The sequence below is a fragment of the Notamacropus eugenii genome, chromosome 6, assembly GCF_028372415.1.
Source record: "Notamacropus eugenii isolate mMacEug1 chromosome 6, mMacEug1.pri_v2, whole genome shotgun sequence".
NCBI classification, from domain to species: domain Eukaryota; kingdom Metazoa; phylum Chordata; class Mammalia; order Diprotodontia; family Macropodidae; genus Notamacropus; species Notamacropus eugenii.
Window position 1 is genome coordinate 69,311,557 of NC_092877.1, and position 22,957 is coordinate 69,334,513.

At 37.9% G+C, this 22,957-nt stretch overlaps 1 protein-coding gene across 10 annotated transcripts in view; it reads right to left on the reverse strand.

The window, feature by feature from the left end:
- Nucleotides 1-22,957, reverse strand: part of LDB2 (LIM domain binding 2) — a 401,477-nt gene that overhangs the window by 177,541 nt on the left and 200,979 nt on the right. For 2 of the 10 annotated variants that reach the window (XM_072620333.1, XM_072620334.1), the window contains one exon: nt 2,452-2,555. The exons of the other annotated variants lie outside the window; for them this stretch is intronic. In XM_072620333.1, the coding sequence (XP_072476434.1) occupies nt 2,452-2,494 (43 nt within the window). In that variant the 5' untranslated portion in view covers nt 2,495-2,555. The remainder of the gene's footprint in view (nt 1-2,451; nt 2,556-22,957) is intronic. 10 annotated transcript variants of the gene reach the window in all.

Genomic DNA, 22,957 nt, shown 5'->3' on the forward strand with positions numbered 1-22,957 from the left:
TTATAAAGTACTTCACAAAAACTATTTCATTGTATTCCCATAACAATCCTGGGAGACTGGTAGTATTATTCCTCCCATTTTAAAGAAGAGAAAATGGACATAGATAGAGGTTCAGCCTCTTGCTCAGGTTTACACAACGAAGCAAGTGTTGGAGGACACATTCGAATCCAGACCTTCCTGACTCTAGGTCCAGGGCTCTATCTACTGCACCACATAGCTGCCAAATTAGGATAGTGCTGGGATGGATCTGGGACCTCATCAATATCGGCATTCCCTCCAACAGTGAGGCTCTTCTCTCACCCAAGTCTTCTCATCCTATGCAGCTGTTATCCATATACTTCCACAAGTACATCACGAGGAATCTACTGTGCTAAGAGATTTCCTCTGGCTCTCTTGACATTCTTCAGGTGGTTACCTTACAGATTGTCCATCTGTTTTCCCTCACTCTCACTACATGACTTGTTCATGTCATTTTCTGTTCATATATTTCTTTGATAATTCTTTTACTTGATTGTTGGTGAATACAAATCTCTTTCCTGGTAATAACACCCACCTAGCCTAGCCTGTTCACATCAGCCATGCATCTTATCACTGATCCTTGGATGACCTGAAATTTTAATTCTTAGGAGAATTCATCATTCCATTACTCAAAGATGTAACCTTATGGGACCAATCCTAGTGTTAAAAATATGGGATTTTATTTCAGGAAGAAGTTTAGGGACACTAAAAGTGCTGGGCAATTTCCTAAATGCAATTAATCTACTTTTCTTCTCTTTAGTCCTGAGCCAAATTCAACACTCATCTGCAGAATCTGTGCAAGATGTACACACTGAAGAACCATATCTATAGCCTATCCACTCAACTGCCACAGCTTGGTCACTAAATATTCTCTATGTGGATAATTGGGTTGAACTCTAAGATGATAGTGAGACCTCATTTAAGTGGTTCAACTATATACCATCAACCACAGATAAGAGCATCTGCAAGGTTTCACTATCTATAGGGAATCTCTTTTCCAGTAAGGCTTTGCAATGGATCTCCTCAATCAAATAAATACTTTTGTTCTGTGTATATCTCCCTGATTTGTGCCTTATTTGATATTAAAAATCACAGGGTTGCTAATTCAAGTAATCTCTGTTGTGTCATTTGATGAACCTTGTATAGGAGACATCTTTTCAAAGAACAGCATTACTCTACCAAATTAAATACTTTTTAACAGTCAATAAGCAATAATCATAGTGAAATTTTCAGTCAATTATGTGACTTTAAAGATGTGGTCATCTATAGAACACAATTTACAAAAACCAGCCTGGTCCCTTCTTATACCTTCACTAAAAATGCCTTCTTTGGGTCTTTATGTGGAACACCAAACCTGCTTTTCTTCTACCTAATTATTCTAGTACTGTCTTTCAGGGAAAACAGAACAAATTTAATCTCATTTTCACATGACAGCCTTCATGTACTTGAAGAAAGTAACGATATCCTCTATCTCTACATTTAGCTTTAGTTCCCTCAAATGATAGTTCTTTGGTATAGCTTTGTCTCCCCTCACCGTCCTGGTTAATCTTCTTCAAATATGTTCCACCTCATCAACGTCTAGCCCAAAATGTGATTATCAGAACTGAATACAACAAGTGGGTCTAACAAGTGCAGTCAGACTGATCCCCTGCTGTCTAGATACTAGTACGTGTTTTAAGATCACATTAATATTTTTCCTTATGGTACACTGTGTCTCAGCTTAACATGGTTACATTCTCATTTTTTTCATCATGGAGTTCCCCATGAATATCACACAACAAAATTTGAAAAACAAATTCTTCATAAGATATGGAAGCTAAAGTAAAATAAGCTAAATAAGCCTCCCATATATTGGCTTATAACTGGCTAAGGCGAATAAAATATTTCTATTTTGAATCTTCTCTTTAATATAAGATTCTTTCAGTGTTGAAAACAATACATGTGACTCAGGATTCCACATTTAACGTGACTTATGCTTAACATCTGAGAAATTGACCTCTCATCAACTACAGTCTATACATTTTTCCTTTTGTCAACCAATAAAGGGGAAAGAGTTTATTTTAATAAGCAGATGTATATAAAGAAAGCAAGAACCATGGAGTGAAGTTGCTCATTGCAAGATTTCCTTATACCTTACCTAAAGATTATCTAGCATCCCATTCAAAAAGGCCCCTTCTGTGCTGACTGAAATGAGAACACTTGTCACATGAAGAAAAATGTTCAGCTTATTGACAGTTGTTCTTTAAGCTACAAATAATAAGAATAATAGCATTTTCTATCTACATAAGAGCTTCCATTCAGAGAAGCCAGAAGGCAAAGTGTTTTATAACTTTGTACTATCATATATATTCCTGACACGCACCCTCTCTCCTCTCTCATTTTATGGGAGCATGTGGATGTCTGCGTGAATGTGCAGATGTATAATCACCTCACCCAGAACTGGATTGCAAAAGCTTCTTTCTTTGGGGGAAACCATTGCGCATTCACACTTCAGAGTTTGTGACCAGGAGCTGCACACCAGCACCAGATAAGAAAGGCTACAACCACGTGAAAAAAAAAAAAAGGAATTTTAACGATAGATAGCATGACAGGCTCCAGTTTCACTCTGTCCCCCTTTAATCTATCACCATTATGGCTGAATGTTCAGGCAAATCTGCTATTCCACATCTTTGCACATGTGAAAATGCTGGTACAGTTGAAATAAATATTTTACTCAGGATCACAGAGTGTTCTGGTTACCAAGCTGGGTGCACAAGTCTGCATCACAGAGCACTCTGGTCACCCAGCTGGGTGCATAAATCACTCTTTGTAATAGATGTTGTGGGGAATTAGCAGATAAGTTCACCAGTTAACAAATATTTGCTGAGTAGGTACTGTTCCCCCACCATTAAGAAATATTACCTGAGCACCTACTATATGGAAAGCATTATGTTAAGCACCAAGGATGAAAAGAGATCAAAGAAATGTTCCCTGTTTTCAAGGAGTTTACAGTCTAGAAAAGGAAGACCAGAGCAGCATGAAACAACAGAGAAGAAACAATCTAAAGGACAATATGTCCAATGACCAGGATAATATAAAGAACTAAATGAAAACTGAGATCCAAGTGGTACAGTGTGGATAGAGCATCCAGCCTGAAGTCAGGAAGACCTGTGTCTAGCCGCACACTAACTGTTTGACCCTGGGCAAGTCACTTATCCTCTGTTTGTTCTAGTTTCCTCAGCTGTAAGATGGAGATGATAATATAGCGATTCATTCTTTCCTGGACGTCTTTAAACAGAGACTAGCCAAGCATTTTGGGGGGATATCGTAGAATTAGCTCTTGGTCGAGTATGCAAGGGGATAGACATCCTCTGAAGTCCCTCTACTCTTAAGATCTATAATGCTGAGTTTACAACTTAGTTGAGATAGCAGGACTAAGACATATGCACACATACGTACATATTTAGTACATAGGAATGAAACATAAATCATAGAGCTGGAAAGGACGTTAGAAGTTATGTAGTCTTTTCTTTTACCTAACAGATAAGGAAATGAAGGTCCAGAAGACTATCTGCTCCAAGATCACACAGTAATTTGGTAGCAAATATAAGAAATGTATACTTTAACCTAAGAAATAAGCTTATATACCCAAGCAGATAGAGAGAAAGAGTAAAAGATGACATAATGAGAGTACAGAGAAGGAGACTGAGTCATAAAAGATTCTGAAAGCTGAGAATACCATCACTGAAAATTCCAGGGAAAATCTCTGAAGGAGTCTTGTCAGATACACAGCATCCCAATTTGCTGAGTGAGAAAATCTAAATATTGGGGGCATCTGTTCTGAAGATAGTCTTCTTTGACTGTACTGAGGTAGTAAATTTCATTTGATACCCACAATTGTTGCCTTTCGGGGAAGTTGTATTATGAGCAATGGCTTAACTTTATCAATACTTCAGTTTTTCCTTTTGTAAAATAGGAATCATATCTATGCATAATTGGTGACTTTTGCATATCTAGGACAACAATCTTCCTTTATTATTCTTCACTCTTATGACCAAATCAGCTCCATTTTTGTAATCCCCACCTTTTCATACAACACAATTCAACATGTATTAGATTTTTCTCCCTAAAAGCCCAGAACTATAGCTACGTAAAAGTAAAAAAAAAAAAAAAAAGACTACCTCAGGAGAGTTTTTTTTCTTTTTTCTTATAAGAGATCTTCAAAGAAAGGCTGGACAACCAATTATTGGGGATGGAATATTAGAAAAAATGATATAGTTCACAAATAGATGGCCTCTGAGATCCCTTCCCAACTGTCACCTCTCTCTGATGCACCAGCCATCTGCTAAGGTCCCACATTTCCAGAAGACTTCAGAACATCTCCCCTTGGATATCCTTTTGCCATGGTAAACTAATTCCATCCACAACTAAATTGGGCTCCCTTTCATCCCTGCCCTCAATCCTGAAGCCAACATTCCTTTGTGATTCAGGGTAACTTCTATGCTCCATGTACTGGGGATACAACATATAAAATAAAAGTTCCTGCCTTCATGGAGATAATTTACATTATCAGGGCATAGATTTTCCTCTGTCTTTCATTATCTTTACTGTGCCTTGCACATATTAATCTTCACTTCTCTGTGTTCATGTAGTTTCTCCTCAACAGAATGTAAGTTCCTTGAGGGTAGGGACTATTTTGTTTTCTTTTGCTTTTGTATCAGTGGAACATAGCATAGTACCTGGCACATAGTAGGCACTCAGTAAATGCTTGTTGAATGAATGAAAGAATCAATACTGCCATATCCCTTAGTGCCTCATCCAGTGAGCTTTGATCTTTTTTTGATATGTGCTCAGGTTCTCCCATGCCTTTAATGGAAGATGAGCACTGGATTCTGAATGAAGATGAAAAATTTTTGTTGAAGAAGTTAGAAGTCTCTTTTCCTATGTTTAAGAAATCGACAAAAGTGTCCAAAGCTAATGTGCCTGGTATTTGAAAAATTCCCTTCTGTTAGAGAGTAGTTTGATGTCAGGTGAATTAGTTTGATTGGAAAATTTAGAAGTCATGTAATTATCTCTTTACTATTATAACCACACTGCCAGAACTCTTCTCAAGTTGAGAGTAAGTGAACCATACATCTAGAAGGATAAAACACACAGTTGTGATAATAGCACGAGGTGCTGTGGTTCATTTTTATGTCTGTGAACTACACGCAAAGAAGACTATCCCCAAGCTCTAATACTACCCCTCCTCTCAGGTCTCTCCTATTCTCTGCTGCTACCTCTCCCTTGGCCAGCTCATCTACTCTCACAGCTGTGTGAATTACTCTCCTAATCTCTCTCCAATGCCCCACCTCTACTGAGGTGTCACAGTTCCAAAAGCCTTCAGAAAATCTTGCCTTGGATGCCTGTTCACCAGAGCAAACTCATTCTGCCAGCAACTACATTCGGCTCCTTCTACCCATGCCCTCAAATCTGCAGCAGACATTCCTGTTTCTGTTAAAAAAAAATCACCAGCATTTAGTGCTGTTTCTAGCAAATAATAGGTGCTTAATAAATGATTACTGATTGACTTACTATCACTCTGCAATTTCTACCTCATATTCCCCTCCAATCATCAAAAGACTTCAAATATCACCTTCCTTAGACCAAAGAAACAGAAGCAAGAAAATATTCATAGTGCCAGTTATCCCTTCAACCAGCTACATCTGTAACCCCATCACAGGGGTGGCTTTGATGTTTTACCATAATAACAAGCATTTAAAGCAGCTAGGTGGCACAGTGGGTGGAGTGCTAGACTTGGAGTCAAGAAACCTGAGTTCAAATCCCACTTAAGATGCTTACTAGCTTACTATTCATTTAAACCTCAGTTTCCTCATCTGTAAAAAAAATAGAAATAATAGTATCTAACTCAGTAGGTAAGAGGATATTATCTGTAAAGTACTTTAAAAGCACTATATAAATGCTAATTGTTTTTATTAGTTTCCTTTTCAAAGTTTGCATTTATATCATTCTATCTTCTGTCGCAGACATTAGGCAAGCCATAGAGTAGGAAACGAGGCTTATGTCATCTTGCCAACTCATAATAGGTCTGTGACCAAGGACAAGGACAGTGTTTTCGGCATCTTTCAGAGTGTAAATTAAAGACAGGTTGCAGAACTCCATGGATGAAAGGAATTTCCACAATGGGACTTACCCACATAGATGAAATCGTAGGACTCAACTACCAAAAAACCAAAAAATAACCCAACAACAAAATGACGTAATTCTCTTAAAAAATCTAAAATGTTCTAAATCATTCAGTGAAACACTATTTATCAAAGATAATGATCCAGACCAAGTAAAAGCATAAGCTTTTATATTTAACTTTTAAGTTTAAAACTGCATGCATCTGTAATTCCATTATAATCAAATGCCAGAAAAAAGCCAATTCATTCGATATGGAATCTTTCTCATTTTAACTGACTTTATATAGTTATGATTCTTCAAGAAGAAAAAGCATGATTTAAAAAATTCTGTTGGCATGCATTTGGACCACCCAGAGACATATATGGATAGTTACAGCATTATCTCATTTTTTTAATTGGCTGATTTTCTAAGAATGCATATATATTTTTTAAAAACTCAAATGCTTCAAACATTGTTCTTCTCTATGTTTATTTTATGTGGACAGAAGAAAGAAAACCATATAAGACAGTTAATGGGACTTGAGTCTTAAATTAGTAACAAATAAATGTTGCCCACATGGCCATAGTTTTTGATGTGACAGCGTGGAAAAAAAGAACAAAGCTTTTAAAAAGTCTGAATTTAAATAGATAAAATAATAAAAGATCACAAGTTGAGTTCAACCAACCTCAAGCATCTTGAGTAATTTTATCTCTCTGAAACTCAGCTTTGTCATCTGTAAAATGGAAATAACAATCTTTGCCCCACCTACCTCACAGAGCTGCCACAAATCAGACTCAAGTAAGATCAGGTCCTTCAATGTGATTTACAATTTTCAAGTACTCTGTGAACTTGAAAGAGCATTAGTACTGAAATGACAGAGCTGGCCCTTAAGGCAGCTGCATGTTGCATGTTTTTAATGAGTAAGATGCTAGTGCTATGAATCCCTCTTTTTGCCTGGCTCCCATTTTCCCTTTCCTTCTCGTTACCTTCTCTTCCTTTGGCTGCTGCTGCCTTTGCGTCTAACAGTTGGCTGTCCCATCTTTTCCCATGCATTTTCCCTAAATGTCATTGCAATGACTGGATAAGAATAAACAACATTAAACAGGGAAAAAGTCAAAATAAACATCGGGGGATTGGAAATTTAGGAGGAGGAGATGACTAAAAATTGCTTGGCTTTATATGCAAACTGTAGCTGTGAGCTTTTCCTATAAACCCCTGAAGGGCATGGGATACTGCTTTGTTTAGCTCTGGGTAACCAATACACAACCTTATGTCCCTTTAACAATAATAATTGCCCTCATTTTTGTCCCCATGTCTGCCCCTTTGGGGTGACAATGATAATAAGAAAGAGAAAACATGAAGGGAATAAGTGAAAAAAAATTGTGCTATATATGCTAATGGAACAAAATTTCCATGGCTGTCCACTGCAGATTTAATAAGCAATGTGCTAAAAAGTAAGATAATCTGTGGATAAATGTAACAAATAGAACCTTTCAATGAGTTTTCAGGGTCTAAAATCTATGTAACCAACACATTTTGGGGATCTAATGTGCTACGCAACACAACCAGCAATAGGGTGGAAGTAGGATCCAAATACTGGTCCAAATTCAATCCTCATTATTGATATGAATAATTATGCAATAGATGTTCATTATAGTTCAGTTTTACTGAACACTCAGTAAAAGAAAAATACACAATGAGCAAGGCCTAAGAACATGCCGTGGATTTGCTTTGAAACGGGAGGCATCTTAAAGAGGGATGTTTGGGAAAAGTGGAAAGAAGTTTTGAGGATGCTCAGGTTTCCATGGCAGAATGACTTTTTACTCAAACAAAGAAAAGACAAAAGACAAAGTGTGAGAAAACAACAGGAAGGTCAGGAAGGTAGAACTAGGAGGAAAGAGTTCAATGAAGCAGTGATCTGCATTGTACCTGCTATGTGCCAGGGACTGTGTTAGGTGGTGGGGGAGGAGAACTCAGGAGGAATCACACATACAAATCACTTTTTATCTCTGTCCCCTAGTGACAGAATAAAAGAAGGAATCTGGGGCAGATACATTGCCCAAAAGGGAAATATAAGCAAAATTCTGTTTTTCTTTTTTTAAAGCCTAGCAACAGAAAAATATACCCAACACCCTTTGCCCCAGGCTAGGACAGAAAAATAGGACTGAACTGTGCTGTTTGGGGGTAACTCAGCTGGTACACAAGGGGCAGTTCTATGTTCAAAGCACATTTAAACAACTAGGAGTTTCATGGAAAGGAGAATAATTGCTGTGGAAGACAAAGTATTGGATCACTTCCCTCTTTTCATTCTTTTTCCATAAATGCAGCATTTCCATTAAAATGCACAATTATAATAATTCGATTACAATTAAAATCATTAGATTTTATTGTGACATCTAGTAATAGTAAAAAACAAAACAATGTTTCAATTAGATGTAGCATCGCTTTGCATTTTCAAGCTTGGGTGCTTAAGTATAGATTTTTAACTTTTTGCATGCTTCACCCCCACAATTACATGTTCTGCAGTGGGAGCTGCATGGGATAACTGATTAGCTTCATGAACCATTTGGAGACAAGGCATTGTAGAAATACGACTTTGCCAAAATGCAGGATCATAAATACAGGGTTTATAGCATATGTAGCATGTGGGGCTGCAAATTAAGAAAACTATATACCATGCAAGGGGAACATTTCATAACCCAAGGAATTGTTACCATTGGAATACCCTTCAACCTTTGTCTTTAAGAGTCTAGCTTAGACCTGAGTTCAAGTCTCAGTTTTGCCAGTTACTAGCTGTGTGACCCTGGGCAAATCACTTGGTGTCTCTTCACCTTAATTTTCTTATCTGTAAAGCAGTAATCACCTACTTATAGGATTGTTGTCAATAAAATGAGATAATCTAAGTTAAGTACTCTGCACAAATTACACTGCTGTCTATATTCACGCTGGCTATTATTAACCTCTCTGATTGTTTTGTTGATTTTTTTATACTTTTCGCTGGCTCAGATCATAAACCCTCCAACTCTTCTTGGCATATGGTCTTCATGAGTTCGTATGGTCCAAATATTCATCACTTAATGTTCAACTTTCTAGTCATGAAACTTTTTGAACTAAGCTAAGTTAAGGTGTTCTTTGGATGCTCTTGACTGAGATTATACTCAAAACTTATTATACTCAAAATTATACTCAAAATCCCTCAATCCAACCTTTTCTTGAATGATATGACTTGTTAGAGTCTATGTTCCACTGGCATAACCTCAAGAACCTAGTCGCCTCTGTGTCACATGACACAAACACTTTTTATCCCAATTCTGGTGGCACAAAACAGTGGTTCTATCATGTAGCACAGTGCCTATCACCCAGTAGGCAATAAATAAATTTGACTGGTGAGAATTATATGAGATAATATAAGCGGCAAATTGGAAATATATGGACATCAGGGATTATTATTATTGAGGAGGTTTTTAGAGGTAAGGTGGCAAATAAGGGTAGGCTAATATGTATAACCTGATTTACTTGATAAAACCGTGGTAGCTTATTAATAAATGTAACTTCATATGTTGGAGAGGATGGTAGAGCTGGAAGGAACCTTTGATGCTATCTTTTCCAATGCCTTAATTATGTAGATTAAAATAAAACAACAACTAAGGCCAGGTAAGTTAAGTCATTTGTCCAAGGTTACTTGGCTAAGTGATACAGCTAAGATTCAATCCCAGGTCTTCTGCCAGGAAGACCAGTGTTTTAATTCTGCCTTAGACACTCACTGCCTGTGTGATCATGGGCAAGTAATTTCACCTCTCTGTGCCTCAGTTTATTTATCTATACAATGAGGGGGTTGGATTTGGTAGTCTCTAAGGGCCCTTCTGGCTCTGAATCTATAACCCTATGTCTTTAGCAGAGGAAACAAAAGTCATTCTTCTAGGAGCTGCTGTGATTGTTAAAGTCTCAACATTTAGATGTTTATTTTCTTCTCTTTCTTTCCCCCTAATCATAATTGTCTTTCCTATGGCACTTTGCAGTGTCCAAAACCATCCTCACAACAGCCCTTCAAGGTGGGTCATGGCATTATCACTGTTTTAAAACAAAGAGAGTGTGAAGTGAATGGAATTCCCAAACTCTTGTGATCATGTCACACTGTTTTCTAACAGAGCTTTCCAAACAATAATCAAATTAGAACAGTAGATCCTGTTATATTCCTGTGACTGTATTTCTGTTCTGGATAGAATTTGCTAGTAGTAAAAGGGTTAATTCTCAACCAGCCTCAGAAACCAGAGAACTACAGGTACTCCTGGTACTCTGAGCATGCAGTATTTATAACCATCATACAACTTTAATTTTTCTTCTTTGCAGTGGGAAAAAAAGAATACTCTTCTTTCTTTTTCTGTCTCTTACTTTCTGTTTCTCTGTAAAGTGCAGCAATGCAGAAGTATACACACACACACACACACACACTCATACATATACACATATATAAATTTGACTTTGGAATTTTCCACTCCTCTGACTTAGTCGGAGGAAAGGGAGCATGATAGGGGTTGCACTGTAGGATGAATTTGGGGCACAATTCTCTGCCCCAGTGAGTTTTAGAAAGACCTAATGTTCCATAAGGTTGATTTAACCTCTACTGAGGTAATAATAAAACACAATTCATTCATCATGCATTTTGGTCACAAATGCATATATTGGTGCATTGTATATAGAAACTTCCACTGTTCGAGTGATGTCAGTTATAGGTAGCTCATGGGAACTGGTTTCTCTAATATATCCATTGTTCCTGAGCCTTCTCTTTCAATGAGTTTAGAAACTCCTCATAAAAGTCATACTCTTCTAAAAGTCTACCACTGTGGTGTCTAAAACAGATGACCTCCCATCCCCTAGAGACTTTCACTTAGAAGAACAATAAGGTAACATTTTGTAAGAATCTGGTCTAGGTCCATTCTGATTTTAAGGTCCCACTTGCTCCCTAAAAACCTGAGAACCTTTAGAAGAAGGACGAGGAAACTGTTATACTCCCCCCGACCCCCACCAGCCTCAGTGCAGGGCTGTTTCTCAGAATAAGAGGTGCCTGGTCCTTGTGTGAGCTTGGGGCAGGAACCTCAGATCACTAACAGTCAAGACTTCTTGGGAAAGTCAAGACTTAGGGGTGGAGGTGGGGTAGGGAGGGAGATACTTAAGAAATAACAATAATAATATATAATAATATACATTACTATACTAACATATAATTATATGTGGTATATAATGTATAATAATATATACATTACTATATATACATTATATAGAATATATTGTCTATGCATGATATTTAGACAATATATACATTATCATTATATAATAATAAATACATTATTATTTTATATAGAATATAAAATAACATAATATTATCTTATATATAATATCCAAGTATAAGGAATCAAAATGCAGTGGATAAATGACAGTGCATTACTCATTTCTGTACCACGTTCCATGATAAACTTGGTGCTTGCCCTAACTTTAATTTAATCCTTTGTGTGATTTCTACTGACACAATCCCACAACAACTTAGGTAGATTATCTTATTTGGTTTGAACAACCCTGTGAAGTAAGCAATATAGTTATTATTTTCTCCATTTTGCAGATGAAGCCACTGAGGCTGAGAAAGGTTAAAATAGTGTTTCAGAGTCCCACACATTATTACCACTAATGTCTTGGGTCAGATTGACACCTAGATTTTCCTGACTCGATAGTGTCTAGAGTCCCTTGCAGCTCCAAATGCATGATTCTGTGACATCCACCATGTCAGGCTGTCTCATTTTTGGTTTGGGTTTTCATGGCCAGCTCACAGAAATGATTTCCTCCCTGGTAAAATGTAATTCAGGTAGCTACCGATAGGTGATGGAGGAGCCTCGGGGTAGGGTTATGTTAGGCAACTTGTACCTTTTGGGGGGTGAGGGGTGAGGGAATACTTGACAGGAATACAGTAGGTTATTCAGTCAATATGATTTTTCCATAAAAATATGCTCTTTAACAAAAATATCAGCACAAATGTTAGCTGAAATGAAACAATACTTAAAGTAGTCCCTTAATAATATGTTCATACCTGGGTGTGAAAGGGGTCTATAAAGAGGGAAAGAAAGTTGATGTATCTCTAGGTAAACTATCTATCTATCTATATATATATATGCATGTATGCATGCATGTATGTATGTACATACACACATAAAATATGTATATATACATATATACACATATACTATATATATGTACATATATGCAGAAAAAATTTTATTTGAGAAATCAAAGTTGGGGTGGCGAAATACGGTAACTCATTTATAAACTGTTACTTTCACAAGCAACCATCAAGGTCAGTAATCCATTAAAATCTTTCAAGTAAGTTATTGAGAAGGGTCAGTCAATGCCTTCATGAAGAAACTAAATCAGTTTACTGACACTCAACTGTAAGTTTTGCTATTTTGATAGCAGGTATCATAAAAGAAAATTGTCCATAGATCATGAAAGTAGACAGGGAGATGATCTATTAGACTACCAGGTGGACCCTGCCCCCTCCACTGTTCCTTTTTGTCAGTAGAGGTCAGAATCTTCAGCTAGTGAATGTATCAGATCTCAGACTGACTGCTACAAAAATGAAATAAAACTCAGCCAAATCATAACACAAGTTCAGAAACTCCTCTTTGCCTGTGACTGATCAGTCACACAGGCATGTGTTCAAAATCCAGAATTCAACTCCTCTACAGTCTCTCAGAGGCACACATCTGGTTTCCCACTCCCAAACTCACCTTATTAACATCTAAGTAGTTAAATCAGAGCAGTTTCATCACAAGGCCTCAACAGCAGAGAATCTTAGAAGTAGAAAGAACCAAGAGGTCATACTGGGACACTCCTAAATTCAATAAGGCCCACATTAAAGTATAATCGGGAAATATTTAACAAAAGAAACAAAAATACAGTAGAACATTGATAATGTTAATATGTAGTTTTCTAAGTTACTATGCAGCCCCCAAAGATCCTTAGGTACAGTTTAGTGGCTACTTTTTCTACCTGTTTATCCACTTTTATCAACCCCTCTTTCCCCATTATTCCTCTTTATTACCTTGTCTGTTTGTTATTTGGAATAGTTTGTCAAATATGTATATTTTAAATAAAAGGAAGGACTTTGTATAGACTACCTCCAAGGTGCCTTCCATCTTGGGCATTTGGTTAATTTCACTATAAAAGTAATGCAGAGTTTCCTAATCAAAAACTTGGCCCTACCATACATTTGACTTGCATAATGCATATTGTAAGCTACAAAACAATTACTGTATAGTTTTCTCCCTGAATACTTCCTGTGGACACAGAATTTTCCTTTATTTTCATCCTACATAGAGAAATTTTTATTTGATCAATTCACATCACAAAAAAGTCCCCAATCAGGAACAAACTCCACTGACTTGAAGCCTGCTATAAGAGCTGAACTTGAACTTCTTCTGAGATGCTAGGTCAAAATTTACCTGTGGCCTTTTCTTGGCATCTAGAATGACAAGGCTGGGGAAGAATACGCAATTACATTTGGGGATAGGCAGTATTCATGACACCCCACGAACCAGTTAGAAGAAATGAGTGTTTGTAGAAGTACTTAATCTAAGGAAATCTGACTCTCCCAATTGAACAGATAAGAAGAAAGCATCCTCATCAGCCAAAGTCAGTGAAAGAATTACGTTGAGAGCAAAATCAGAATGTGTGTTTAGTGTGAATGATTTCTCATTTGTGGTGCCTCTTTTCCCCTCTGATTACCTGACAAGTATAAGAAAAATAGAACCTGGTTATCGTGCCCTACACTATTCTCAAAAAATCCAAAGTAGAACAGGTTTTAGGGATCTTTACTGTACCATTTTAACTTGGCTTGTATTCTTTCTGCTTTTTAAATTGCTATAGGCAACCTTGCACACTAAATTAAAGATCCATATTATGCTCAGATGTTGGGATGAGTTCTTGACCTTTTTTGTATTATGAATCCCTTTGGCAATTGGGTGAAGCCTAGGAACCCCTTCTCAGAACTATATCTTTAAATGCATAAAATACCTAGGATTACAAAAGAAACCAATTCCATTGAAACACTGTTATCTTTATCTATCTTCTATCTATTTAAAGTTTATACAGCTGAGGTTAAGAACACCTGCCATAAAACTAGGTAGATTCTCTCAGAGCCTGGGCTGCACACCAGTCTTTTATGGTAATGAGAAATGATGCAGAGGTGGAAAGAAAGTGTGGCCGTCAGCCTTGCTGGAGAGGTCACCACCATGAGGCAAGATACAAAGAAGAAGGAGACACTTCCATGTATGAGATATGGAAGGAATATCTCTGCCTGTGAAAATTTCTGCCCATTCCTCAAACACCAGTTCATCTTTCCTTCCCTTCCCTTCCCTGCCCTTTCCCCAAATCTTAAACCTACTGCTCTCTGAAGCCCATAGATTGTACCACACTAGAACCCTGCCCAAGTTCCACTTAAGGTCTGCTTTCTGGACCCTCTTGCCTTAAGAGTGATTATCAATAATAACTGTTGCTGTTTCCCTCCCAGCCTGATTTAGTTATTTTTCTTTGCTTCATTAATGGGGCCCTCCCCTGACTACTTCTTAAACAGACCTATTCCCTGAATGGGCATTACCTCACTTTAAGTGAGTACTGAACAGGCCTTGACCTAAAGGGGCCAAGGTCTCCCATTGCATCCTGGGCCATCTCCAGTCATCTTGATGAATATCTGGCCACTGGATCCAGATGTCTCTGGAGGAGAAGTGAGGCTGGTGACCTTGCACAGCCCTCCCTCATTCAAAACAAAGTCAAATGCAAGTCACGTCATCATTTCTCTGATGTCATGGTCTTCTTCAGCAATGAAGAATGAACACAAGAACCTGTTCATCCCATCAGTTACAAATGGTGGCACGTTATTCTTGTATTCCCCAGGGACTTTGCCTGACTTTTATGCATTGATCATGCTCCATCTTGAGTTACAATTATTTGAGTATGCATCCTCCCCTACTAGACTATAGAGCAAGACTGAGTCTTCTACATCATTGGATAGAGCCCAAGTCAAGGAGCACAGTGTTGAGCTACAAGCTCAGTGGTCACAGATTCTTCAGCCCCCTCAGAGATCTGGGTATGAATGGTGGCTACAACATATGATGGGCACAAGGGATCTGAGAGGCTCTCTAGTCCAACCCTCTCAATTTACACACAAGAAAGTTGAGAGAAGTTAAATATTTTTCTTCTGGCCATTTAGATAGAAAGTGATGGAGGTGGTATTTGAAACAAATCATCAGGCTTTTTCAAATTTAGCACTCTTTTAGCCATATCACAAGGTCTCAAGTTAACCTGACCAAACCTCAGTTTCCTACTAGCATAATGAGGGGGTTGAACTGAAAAATCTCTATTGCCCATATAGCTCAAAACCCCATAATCTTATAATACTAGAACTCCAAATCTAGTGTTCTTTCTACTTTAAATACAGCTGTTTCTCTAGAATGAACATTTGTTGAAATAAATTGAATTTAGTAATAAGTCATATTTATATTGCACAATAGCCTTTGTGTACATTATCTCATTTGATCCTCATAACAACTGGGGAATGGTCATACTATCATTCCCTTTTAGCAGGTGAGGAAACTGAGGCCCAGAGAATTAAGTGCCTTGCCAGGGTGAAACAACTAATAAGTATCTAAGGCAGGACCTGAACCCAGGTCTTCTTGACTATGTGTCCATTCAGGACTTAATTCACCATTTCTATCATTCTCAGTATATTGAGAAAGAAAGAAAAGCAGACTGCAGTTTGAGCCCAGAGCAAGCAGGAAACAAAGGGGGGACCAAGAAGGAGGGCAAAAGGAAAGAGATATATGAGGATGAGGTCTGACAAATGAAAACAGAAAAATAACCCATGTTCCTTTAAATGGGACAGAAGGGGGAAGGGAGGAAAAGAGGGAAGGAGGAGATAGAGAGAGACAGAGAAAAGGAGAAGACGAAGGAGATGAAGAAGAAGAAGAAGAAGAAGAAGAAGAAGAAGAAGAAGAAGAAGAAGAAAGAGAAGGAGGAGAAGGAGAAGGAGAAGAAGGAGAAGGAGAAGAAGGAGAAGGAGAAGGAAAAGAAGAGGGAGGGGGGAGGGAAAAGGAGAGGGAGAGAGACCACAGAGAGACACAGATGGGAGGAGGGGAAGGAGAGGAGGTAAAGAGAGAGAGAAAGAGAAAGTCTCTGAAGTGGTTAGAAAAGAATAAAGAAAGGAGATGACCTGAAACAGACTTAGAAAATCATTTCAGTCTTGATTCCTTTGGTCATTTAGGGTTTAACATCTTCAGCTACTACTCTAGATTTAAAGTATCAACTGAATCTACAAATCCTCTTCCCAATAATCACTGTATTAATTTTACAAATGAGTCATAATTTTCCAATTATCTTCCATCCTCTCAGACAACCATGCCCACCTATGATTTGCTGGTATTAGTGAGAACACACCCTTCAAAACGTCAGCCTTGAAGTCTCTGTCTGCCCAGGCTGGAAAAGCTTTTAACTATTAAAATGACATTTCTGATGCTACCTTTTAATCTTAGTGCTTTCTTTTCTTTTTTGCACAGCCATTGGGGTCAAGTGACTTGCCCAGGTTCACACAGCTAGTAAGTGTTAAGTGTCTGAGGTTAGATTTGACCTCAGGTCCTCTTGCTTCCAGGGCTAGTGCTCTATCCACCACACTGCCTAGCTTCCTCTTAATCTTAGTGCTTTCAAGAAGAAATGTTTAGGAAATGGAGTAAAATGAGGTTGCTTAATGTTTGTTTGTTTCACTATTCCTAGAGTGTACTGCCTAGCTTCTGCTATTTGCATTCACGGAATTTCTATATTTTATTGTTGCCGGATTCTTAGTTTGGGGGGGATTGTTGATATAGAGATATGTGACTCTTTAGATTGCATACGATGGGAATCCACCACAAGGCTAGAGATACATGTTGTTCCTGTTGATTTGTTTTTCAGTGATGTCCTACTCTTTGTGACCCTATTTGGGGTTATCCTGCAAAGATACTGGCGTTTTCTTCTCCGTTTTCTTCTCCAGCTCATTTTGCAAATGAGGAAACTGAGACAAACAGGGTTAAATGACTTGCCCAGGATCACACAGGTAGTAAATATCTGAGGCTATATTTGAACTCAAGTCTTCTTGACTCTAGAGTTAGTCAGGTCCCTGTCCACCATGCCACTTAGCTGCATCTTAACATTGATAGAAGTAATATTTGTTGGTGGTCTCTTAGTTATCTCCCCACTTGTGCATCCTTTTGCTCTCTCAGTATCTCATGCTCTGATTCTCTCACTGAATAACAGAACCCTCTCTCTCTCTGTGCTCCCTATCAAAATTTGCTCTCCTATATCTGAATTTCACCTTACTTGAAAAACTAAGTGGGAGAAGGATTAGATTTGTTCTACCTAGACCCCAGAGGGAAGAACTAATAGCATGAATAGAAGACGAAGATTTACATTTTATATCAGGACAAAAGTTCTCATAATAAGAGTCACCCAAAAGTAGAGTAGTTTGCCTCAAGTAGTGGTCACTTCCTCCTCCCTGGGGATCTTCTAGTAGAGACTAACATCCACTTGTTGGATGTGTTGCAGATTCCCTTTAGGGTATGAGTCAAATTAGAAGACCTATGGGGTTCCTTCCAACTCTAAAATTCTGTGATTCTAAGATTCAATCCAAGGGAATATTCAAAATCCCCATATGTTAGCAAGCCCACCCAGATCTACGGTCACAGATAAGAGCTCAGACTTTGGACAGGCTTCCCCCCAGATGAATGTGGTTAAACTCAAGGGCAACTAGGTGGGAATAATTAGAAAATAAACTCAAAATCAATTCTATATGAAATGATCAGAGTGATTTGGTGTCTTATTAAATTGTTCCTATTTATAATGAATTGATTTTGTCCCCTTACTACTTAAGTCATGTTTTGTTTTGTTTTGTGGTTGTTTTTATTTGTCTCTGGACTTAGTTCAGAAATTCAGCTGGCCTGCAATGAGTTAAGTTTAGAAATTCAGTCTTCCTGCTAATCACTGTTCTTCTGTCCTTGCCTCGAGGAAATCTGTTATCCATGGAGGATGCAGGTGGGCATCAGGGAGTCTGGTCTAACATTTTTATCCTTCCAGAATTGTCTGGTTTGTAATCCAAACAATTCTGATGCACTCTCTCTAACCTTGCAGGTGGACTCAAACAACGAGCATTTCTTCATCACAGGAGGGTAGGAGGAGGTCGCTGCTAGTCCTTCATTCCCAATTTCCAACCAATTCCATTGTCCCCCTTGCCTCAACTCCATAGCAAATCATATTGATTTCTCTTGTAACCAATCATAACTTTTTTTCTTGCCTATGGAGTACTGTTCTTCGTTCTGTACTCCCTAAAATTATAAAAGAAAACTCCACGCCCCATTCTGAGTCTTAGCTTTGCTGAGGAAACTGAGATTCTATTTATTGGTTAAAAAGTACTTTACTAATAAATTGATTATGCTTGGAACTTTGTGCCTCAGTTTACTTAATTTTGACTGTAACACATTTGAGATAAAGAAAACAACTAAAAATCTTTTAACTGGGATATAAGAATAGTATTACCCCCTAAGAGGTTTGCAGTAGAAAGAAAGAGAATTGAGTTCTAGACCTCTATCATCTACTTTGGTGGGTTCTTGAGAAAGTAATTTCATTTGTAGACTTAAATTACCAAACCATAAAATGGGGATTATAATACCTTACTTCTTGAAGGCAAGGAAACTAACCAAGGTTCACTTTTTGTTTAAGATCTATGAGTCTAGGGGGTGGAGCCAAGATGGCGGAGTAGAAGGACAGACCTGCTCTAGCTTACTCCCCATAGCCCATAAAAATGTAAAATAGCCCCATAGCCCTGTAAAAATGTCTCTAAACAAATTCTAGAGCATCAGAAGCCATAAAACGACAGAATGAAAGAGATTTACAGCCCAACACAGCCTTGAAGGCTGACAGGAAAGGTCAATTGCACCAGACTTGGAGGGGAAAGCAGCCCAGCCTTGGCCATACAGCATGGACAGGACTGGAGCAGGCTTCAGGGCTCAGAATCACAGGTATCAGCTGCTACCCACAAATGCCAAAGACTGCTTCAAAGGTCAGTAAGAAGTTCTTTCTCCTGGGTGAGAGGGGAGTGAGGTCCAGCGCCACCCCCAGCCCCAGGGTGGCAGCATCCACTTTTGGAGCCCTTGACAGAAAGACCCTGGGGGAATCGAGCAGTTACTTTGGGTCTCAGTCCTGAGTGGCGGTCCTGGGGTGAGGATGAGTGCTGGTGTGGTGAAGCTGATGTTGGCTGTGGAGAGGGACACCTACTCACAGCTTCAGGGCAGAAAACAGTGCTTGTGGTTGCTCCCAGATCAGAATGCAGGCCAGGAGAGGAGTAAACTCCTCTCTCTTGATTGTGCCACCTTAAAGGAACTGAGAACTTACAGGTCCCTAGGGTACAACCTCCACTTGATAAAGGACTCAAAAGTCAAGTAACTGGCTGGGAAAATGCCCCCAAAAGGGAAAAAAATAAGACTATAGAAGGTTACTTTCTTGGTGAAAAGGTATTTTCTTCCATCCTTTCAGATGAGGAAGAGCAAAGAATACTATCAGAGGAAGACATCAAAGTCAAGGACTCTATATCAAAAGCCTCTAAAAAAATATGCAATGGTCTCAGGTCATGGAAGAGATAAAAAAGCATTTTGAAAATCAAGTAAAAAGGGTGGAGGAAAAATTGGGAAGAGAAATGAGAGCAAAAGCATGAAAAGAGAGTCAATAGCTTGCTAAAGGAGACCCAGAAATGCTGAAGAAAATAAAACCTTTAAAAATAGACTAACCCAAAAGGCAAAAGAAGTCCAAAAAGCCAATGAGGAGAACAATGCTTTAAAAAGGAGAATTGGCCAAATGGAAAAGGAGGTTCAAAAGCTCACTGAAGAAAATAATTCTTTAAAAATTAGAATAGAGCAGATAGAAGCTAATAACTTTATGAGAAAGCAAGAAATTATAAAACAAAACCAAAAGAATGAAAAAATAGAAGACAATGTGAAATATCTCATTGGAAAAACAACTGACCAGGAGAGATAATTTAAAAATTATTGGTCTACCTGAAAACCATGATAAAAAAAAGAGCTTAGATGTCATCTTCAAAGAAATTATCAAGGAAAACTGCTCTGATATTCTAGAGCCAGAGGGTAAAACAGAAATGGAAAGAATTAACTAATCACTTCTTGAAAGAGATTCCAAACGGAAAACTCCTAGGAATATTGTAGCCAATTTCCAGAGTTCACAGGTTAAGGAGAAAATACTACAAGCAGCCAGAAAGAAACAATTCAAATATTGTGGAAATACAATAAGGATAAGACAGGATTTAGCAGCTTTTACACTAAGGGATTGAAGAGCTTGGAATATGATATTCCAGAGGGTCAAGGGAGATAGGATTAAGACCAAGAATCACCTACCCAGCAAAACTGAGTATAATACTTCAGGGGAAAAAATGGAATTTCAATGAAATAGAGGCCTTTCAAGCATTCTCGTTGAAAAGACTAGAGCTATACAGAAAATTTGACTTTCAAATACAAGAATCAAGAGAAACATGAAAAGGTAAACAGGAAAGAGAAGCCTTAAGGAACTTATTAAAGTTGAACTGTTTACATTCCTACATGGAAAGAGGCTATTTGTAACTCATGAGACCTTTTTCCACAGTAAGGTAGAGGGAATATAGATAGATAGATAGATAGATAGATAGATAGATAGATAGATAGATATAGATAGATGTATAGATAGATAGATATAGATATGTATGTATGTATGTATGTACATGTGTATATTATATATGTATAGTTATGTATATGTACATGGGTGCATTGTGTACACACACAGACATAGAGGGCACAGGGTGGCCTGAATATGAAGGGTTAATAGCTAAAAAAATAAAACTTACTGTTGAATGGAATGTACCAAGAGTAAGAGAAAGGGTGAGGTAGAATGTAGCAATTCATCTCAAATAAAAGAGGAGAGAAAGAGTTTTACAAAGGAGGAGAAGAAGGGGGAAATCAAATGAAATAATTGAGCCTTACTCTCATGGCATTTGGCTTAAGGAGGAAATAACACTCACTCCATTGGATACGGAAATCAATTTCACCCTGCAGGAAGTCTAGGGGGAGAGGGATAGGAGAAGGAAGATAATAGGAGGGACAGCAAATTGAAGAAAGGAATAATTAGAAGCAAACATTATTGTGGGAGGACAAGTTAAGGGAAAGAATGGAATAAATGGAGGACAGGATAGGATGGAGAGAAATGTGGTTAGTCTTTTACAACATCATTATTATGGAAGTGCTTTGCATTGTTACACATATATGACCTATATGAAATTGTTTGTTTTCTCAGTGAGGGTAGGTGGGAAGGAAGGGGGAGAATATGGAACTCAAAGTTTTAAGAATGAATGTTAAAAATTGCTTTAGCATGCAACTGGAAATTAAGATATACAGGCAATAGAATAAAGAAATCTTTTTTGCCCTATAGGAAAATACAAGGGAAGGGGAACAGAAGAAGGGTGGGTAATAGAAGGGAGGAGACACTGAAGGAAGAGGTGGATGAGGTATATGCTGTCCTGGGGTGGGTGGTGGGGAGAGATGGAGAGAAAATTTTGAATTCAAATTCTTGTGGAAATGAATGTTGAGAACTGAAAAATAAATAAATTATATATTTAAAAAAATATCTATGAGTCTACAAACCACTGGCATTGGACCAAGGCTGTCATCGCTGATTGAGGACTTGGTATAGGCATTGTGATCAGGGTGGGAATTGGTGACCTACCTAGACTCCTACCTTAGTTTGCACCCCAGTTTACTTGTTTTCCCAATTTATGAAACAGAAATGGTAATAGGGATAACTTCATTAACACTTCAATGGATCTCTGATCTCATTTATATGAGTAGTCTGTCCAACAGCACAAATCATAATTCAACCAGATCTTATTTTGTATGATTCCTGTTCATGTCCTCCCATACATTCTATACATAAAGAGCCAATCAATTTCCTAAAGGCCTTCATGTAGACCCTTTAACATTATATTATTAGTAGTATTGCATATAGGACTTCAACATATACCTTTGTATATTTGTCTATAAGTCTCCATGCATTTTTATTCCTATTTTATTTAAATGTTATGAAAACTATATTATATTTGAGATATTTTCAGGTTATAAGAATATGTTACACTGGGTATTAAAATTAGGTAGAAACTTGGAAATCATATAGTTCAGCTCCTTATTTTATAGATGAAGAAAGTGAGATGCAGAATAAGTGTGACTTTCTTAAAGGTTAGAATTATCTCTATTTTTTAGGTGATGAAACCAGGGTTAAGATGATCAAAGGGACTAAACTCTTAGCAATGCAAGGATTACTGCCATTCTAAGAAGAGGAAATGAAGATTGAGAAAAAATGAAATCATTTGCTCAGGATCACGTATTTAGTAAGGAGATGAGCCAAGTTTTGTTCCTACATCTTCTGACTCCAAGTATAACACTCTTTCAACTATGCTGTGAAGTTTTGTTACAATTTAATGTGAAAAGTTGCCACCTTTCATTGTCATGGTAGCCTACATAGAGAGGGGCCTTATTGCCAAAATCTAAACCTACACAGTACCAGATACCACTTTCAGCGTCTGCTTCTTCCACCATGGTTCCTCATTCTAGTCTCCACTGATTGCTGCTTTTATCATGGAGCCGTATAAAATTCTGGAGTCCGTTGACTTTTGCTGCCACTTTCAAGTAACTTC